The 6,506-nt window shown below is 44.8% G+C and overlaps 1 protein-coding gene across 1 annotated transcript in view; it reads right to left on the bottom strand.

The window, feature by feature from the left end:
* LOC109394708 (rho guanine nucleotide exchange factor 28-like) overlaps positions 1 to 6,120 on the bottom strand; it is a 78,446-nt gene extending 72,326 nt beyond the window's left edge. Inside the window, exon 1 of the mRNA XM_019665058.1 lies at positions 5,828 to 6,120. Coding sequence (XP_019520603.1) covers positions 5,828 to 6,098 — 271 coding nt within the window. The 5' untranslated portion in view covers positions 6,099 to 6,120. The remainder of the gene's footprint in view (positions 1 to 5,827) is intronic.
* Positions 6,121 to 6,506: the final 386 nt, after the last annotated feature.

Genomic DNA, 6,506 nt, shown 5'->3' with positions numbered 1-6,506 from the left:
CAGCCCCCACCCCAGACTATACAGGTCTAATATATAATTACAGAAATCTGTTCTACATACTTCTGAATGGCTACCCTGATAAAGCTGTAACCAGGGAAATTTAAGGCCCAGAAACAGGCACTGTCACCTGCTTGTAAGGAATCTGTTAAAATGAAGGTAAGAACCTTTACTTCTAAGCAGGCCACACTATGAGTATAACCAATAAGATTTCCTTTAACACACACGGAGTGGGGACGGAGGTTCACGCCCACATGCAAGTAAAGAAAAAAACAAAAGTTTTGATATTGGAAGTGGCACTTTATTTTTATTCTTCCTCTATAAAAGGCTTCATAAAAGAGAACACCAAGAAAAGAGGGGGAAGTTAACAGCAGGAAAGACATAAATGTAGTGTCAAAGCAAAAGGGCAGAGGCAAGAGAGACCAGCAGCCAAAGTGACAAAGTGGCTTTGCGGTTTGGCTGTTTCTTTTTTCTTATAAGAGTGGGAGTTACTGGGCCAAGGAGAGAAGTGCTTCCAATCGCCCAGTCTCAGAAACTGGACAAGCTGATTCAATAATCAAGCCCAGGTAGGGCTGAAAGGTCTTTGTACATCTCTACAGTTCTAACTTGCCTGTATTTCCATATTTACTGTCTACCTTCTTTGAGTAGGTAACAGATATACTACAGAAGCACTTAGAAACATTTTTCCCCTAAAAATGAGGCCAATTTTACCTGTCAGAAAATTGATGGTTCCCTACGTGATACAATTTAAGAGGGCATGAAAACCCCCCAGTTAAGGAAAACCCACCAATCAACAAACAAGAAGAAAGCCCTCCCTTTCTGAAGGTAATGATATCTTAATTACACCTTTAGACTATAGCTTGATGTCTCAATGTACAACCCACACTCCAGTGAAAACACAAAACAATTGTATCTGAAAAGGGCTCATTTTATACATATATATGTGTGTGTGTGTGTGTGTGTGTGTGTGTATGTATGTATATCTCATTATAACATTTTAACATGATACATTAATTTGTCATCTGTCATGTCACTATGATGATTGAAAAAGATATCTGGGAGAATTACAGGCTTTGGGATGTGAACATTTTGGTGGTGGGAAGAGAAAGTTTTGGAACCTGAGATCCAGCAAGAAAGTATCTGGGTGGACAGGGTGCCAGGGAAGGAACTCCAGCCACCAAAGGGAGCAGGCAGGGAGAGGTGGACCCTAGGGCTGCTGGACTGTCCACAGGGAGATGAGGAAGGAAGAATAAAAACAACTGTCAATGTGACCCTATACTGGATCACAAATATGAAAATGTGGTATTTGTCTTGCACTGTTTGAATTCCTATTGTTTCAGCTCTGCCCGAGCCATCCCTGGCAATGGGCCCTAGGACTATAGGAGGTAATCTTAAGATATAGTGTCACCTCCATTGGACTGCATCCAAAGCACACCCAACTGTGAGAGCTCAAGTCTGATGCAAGGCTGCTCGGTGAGCTGCAGGCACAGCTGGAAGAACCTCAGGCTGAGCTGACCCAGTGTAAGTAAGTGCTCCTCCTAACACACACACAGACACACACATGCACTCTCTCGAACAGCCATCCCTCTCTGGAGCACAGTTTGCCTTCTTTTCCTGGTCCTCTTCCTGGACTATATCCCTGGTGGGAAGATGCTTACAGGCCGATTTCCCAGTTGCACAGTAAAGAGGACACCTCACCTGGAATACTGGATTGGAGAACGTTATCTTCTGCGCGCTCTGCAATCACGACATGTCGCTGATGAGATCCATTATAAATAAAGTAAAACTCAGCATCTTTAGGAAGATACACATTTTTGCCAAACTTCGCATAGACCGTCATCTGCCCCTGAAAAATGAATAAGTTGGGGCATCGTCACACTTCCTCATTCTGGCTCTAAGAAACCACACTAAAAAGGAACCCAGGTCCCAAACGGGGGTGTTTATCACGTTCACTTCATGTGAGCGAGCTCAAATACTACGAGGCCTTCTTTCCAACATTTTGGATGACAGGGAGATGCTTTCTGATACATTGAAGTGTGGATATCAGAGCTGGTTTGCTCTGTTCTTAAAGTTGAAAAAGTTTGGAGCAAAGGGAATAATTTTTTTTAATTTAATAGATGTGAAAATGTGATACTTGGTTTTTACCCTGTTTGAATTCCTATCTGGTGAACACCATTGCTTATATTAATTTTTTCTTTGAGATACTGCCATGGCATAAAGGTTCAAAATAATTATTCTTTAGCTATGGCCTTACTCTGTACTGGATCACAGTCAGTTTTAAGAACCTTAAATACTTGCAAATGTTGCCAAATAACTAGCACCACAGGCTCCAACGCTTGCTGTGCTTTTTCCGATTGCAATTTGTCTTCTCTGAGTGATTTCCAAGTCCCCTTTCATCGGCTTGGCCTGATACTTTCCCTTGAGAGCTTCTATTTGGCACAAAGCCCTAATAAGTGTCCTGGTCCCAAGGAGAGGAGCTGCCCTGTTGAGTCACCGAGGCACTGTGAGGAAGGCAGGAATGCCAAGGAAGTGGGCAGCAGACTGTGCTCTCCAGTATATTACCATCCAGAGGCTGTGGAGAGGGGCTACATCAGCAGGGCTATAGTCAAGGAATCAGCAGCAATGGATGAGCCTGCCAGATGGTCTTGGGGCCTCAGAGTATTCAGGACACTCCCTCCCCTCAAACAAAAAAAAAGGCAATACAAAAGGGGGCCTCCAGGGAGAGGGTACATTCCGCCCAGCCTATGGGAGTGGCAGGGAAATGGAAACCAGGAGGTGGAAAGGGTCGCCCACTTTGGAGGGCCTCCAGAGCTTGGCCCAGCATGGAGAAGCATCTGGGCTTTTGTGTGCTTGCCCAACAAAAACAAAGCCACCCTCCGAGAATTCCTCACCCTGTGACAGGGGAGAAAAGCGAACAGAGAAAAGTCTACCCGGTCTCCTCAACATCTGTTTGCCTTTGATGGGTATTACCATGATATTCCAGAGGAGATTAATAAGAGGACAATCAGCATCAAAAACACAATCGGTGTGGAGCTCCTCTTTCCAGTAACATAGTTATTTCTTCTATATTTTTAAAAATAAAAAGGCTATGTTTTTCTAGTCATTTGCACTCCATGACACACATNAATATGTACACTAGAAAAAGATGCCTGAGCACGGAAGAGATTCTGAACTGCTTAGCGTAAAACTCTACTCAGTTGAAGGGAAGGGACCAAGATGGAGACATAGGAGTCTTCTGAACCTCCCTCCTCCTATGGAAGCGCCAAATGTACAGCTGGGCGCAGAGCAAGTCCCTGAGAGACATCAAGAAACTAACTGAATGACTCCTACACACAAGACGAATGAGAAGAGACCCACACCGAAATGGATAGGAAAAGCTCAGACACACTCTCATCATAAACCCCATTCCCAGCACAGAGCCCTAAAATCAGGAGGGAACTCCCAACCCCCAGCATCTCCCTAAGGAGTCAAGGGTTTGGATCACATATCTAATACCCCAACTTTTAAGGCTCACACCTGAGGGATGGGCCCCCACATTACCTAGCTATGAATGCCAAAAGGGTTTGCATCCCTGAGTCCCACAAGACTATCACAAACAAAGAAGCAGTTCTTAATGGTCACCCCAGCATGAACCACAGCTGTCTCCCCAGGGCTCGGCATAGAGGGAGCAGGCAGAAACACCCATCTCCTAGTCTTTCTCTGGAAGGGATCTGACTGCATACAAGCTATTGCCTGCGGGTCCCGCTTCTAAACAGCATGCATCTAGGGGCTGGCTGGACCCCAGGGGAGCCAGAGGGTATTTTCCCCCTTCTCACTCAATTCACTCCAACAATAAAGCCAGATCACAAGCATCTCTCTGGAAGGAGCTAGTACACATGTCTGGTCCCCATCTTTTACAGCTGCCACCCAAGGGGCAGGTTCTCGGATCACCTGGTTCTGATAGCCAATGGGCTTGCATTCACAAGGACTGTAGTGGATAAAGAAGCAGCTAATGGGTGCTCACTTGAGTACTCGCTGCAGTTATCCCACCAGGGTTCAGCACAGAAGGAGCAAGCAAAAGAAAGAAAGAAAAAGAAAGCTTATCTCCCGGTCTTTCCCTGGAAGGGGTTTCGCTGCATATTTTCCCAGCTTCCGCCTTTTAATCAGCCTGAATCTAGGTGTTGAGTGAGATCCTCCCCTTCAGCACACTGATGGGTCTTGGTACACCCTTAAGTACTAGGGGCCACTAAGAACAAAGACGGCAACTTGGACAATCACAAAGGTTTGAGAGGTGACCATAGGCTTGGGCCAGACTGATTGACGAGTTTCATTTCCTACATAAGACCAGCCTGTCTAGACGGGGAGAGGTGGTTATTTTATCTAACGCCTATAAATAGGTGTTATAGGCTATTCGAAGGTCATGGGAAATAAAGAAATAAAAGAGGATATTTTCCAAACAAAAGATAAATCTCCAGAAATCGATCTTAACGAATGCAGATAAGTTATTTATCTGATAGAGAGTTCAAAATGATAGTCATAAAGATGCTCACTGAGGCCAGGAGAGCAATGCACAAGCAAAGCGAGAATTTCAACAGTCAGAAGATATTTCAGATGGGCACTTGTCTTCCTAGGGAGACCACCTCATAGACGGTGTAGATGCCTGAGCACTGTGCTATATGCCTGAAGCTGAATAATATTAAATGTCAACTGTAATTTAATAGTTGTGGAGTACAGCATAGAGAATAGAGTCAATGGAATTGTAACAGCTATATACGATGTCAGAGGGGTAGTAGATTGGGAGAGGGGGTTATCACTTTATGAGGGGTGTAAGTGTCTATTACATTGTTTTGTACACCTGAAACTAATTAAAAATAAATAAATAAAAAGGGTCAGAAAATATTAAAAAGCACCAAACAGAAATCACAGAGGTGAAGAATATAATAGCTGTAATGAAACATACAATGGAAGGGTTCAACAACAGACTAGATTAGTGGAAGGAAGATCAGCGAAATTGGAGACAGGGTGGTAGAATTCATCCAATCAGAGGAGCAAAAAGGAAAAAGGATATTAACCCTGTGCCTTAACACTCAAGTTGTAGAGAAGTTCCATTACAAGTCTAGGCTACAGGAAGTGCTGCCTCCATTACTATAAACTGTTCTTAGAGAAAATTTTAAAACGCTCCTAGAAATTGTCAAGGAATTGTTTACAATAACAGGATTTTATCCCTTTGCCTGTAGCTTCATTTGCCCAGACCGAGTGCAATTTTCTTTCTGCATATGTACAGACAATACACTCTCTACATATGGAAATCCATTCACATCCACCCACAAAAGCCAACTTTTACTGAGACCTTATTATGTTCAGACATTGTTCTAGGAGCTTTGCCATACAGTATGTAATGTAACCATCACAGCAAGCCAGTGAAGTGGGTACTGTTATGCCTCATTTTATAAATCACACCTTTTTGGCATAAGAACTAAAATAACTTGCCCAGGAGGTCTCATAGGCTCCTTGCTCTTCATTGCCTGATGACTACCAATTTGGAAATGGGGTAGCAATATCCCCTTCTCACAGCAAGAAAACATGTAGCCTAAAGCAGCTGGCTCAAGAGCCTGCCACCAAGAACAGTCCTTTCCTCCTGAGGCAAAGCTCTTCACCTCCTGGAACAGAGGAGCATCAACCAACCCAGAGATGAGGAGCTCAGGATCTCAGAGAAACCAGCCACATCAGATTGAGGCTTGGGTCAAAAGTGGGCAGGAAAACCCACCCAGGAAAACAGACAATAATGTGTAAGACATATTCTGAACTTGACATAGAGAGGAGACATGCACATTTTCTGGTGAAGACCCACCTTCAAGTGAAGTATTTCCCAAGACAGTCCACCCAAGAGGCAACTCCAGTTGAGTCAGAGCCAGCACGAGTTCCTCGTCCAAGGCAGGCAATGCTCCCACCGTCAGGGCAAACGGGGTCAGCAGGGTCTGATGGCTACTGGCTGTGAGGCGATCAGCCTGGGTGACCAGCAGACGGGCCAGCCTGCAGGCCATGTTGTCCACGTAGGTCACGGAGCTGGAGCCCATGGTCACTGGGGAGTACCCTTCCGAGCAGAGGCACACAGACACCATCACGGACTCCTGCAACCCATGGCCTGGACGATAAGACAGTGAACAGTTCACACAGAGTCTATAGGAGATGCTCGCATAGTGGTCAGCAGTCTCACTGCACTGCCTAAGCAGACCACGTGCTCCAGGACACTAAGGCAGAAGGAAATGCCACCAGTTATCTTTAAATGCTGCCAAGCCTGTGGACCCAAGTGAAAGCTGACTCCATCTTCTTCCAGAGACTCCTGATTCTTAAACTAACCGTTATAAGCTTCGAGCATTTCCGTGTCTATTCTCCCAAGATTACCAAACACTATTATTTGGCATACCTTCACCTTTTATATCTACCCCAACCCCTGAATTCAAGTTTGTCATCCTAAAGGTCTTTGCCATTTTCCTGCTCTGCCATTTCCTCGAGTCACATGTTTTCGT

Source organism: Hipposideros armiger, unplaced genomic scaffold, assembly GCF_001890085.2.
Source record: "Hipposideros armiger isolate ML-2016 unplaced genomic scaffold, ASM189008v1 scaffold_432, whole genome shotgun sequence".
NCBI lineage: Eukaryota > Metazoa > Chordata > Mammalia > Chiroptera > Hipposideridae > Hipposideros > Hipposideros armiger.
Note: the sequence above shows the minus strand (reverse complement) of the source record. Positions and strands in the feature narration are given on the sequence as shown.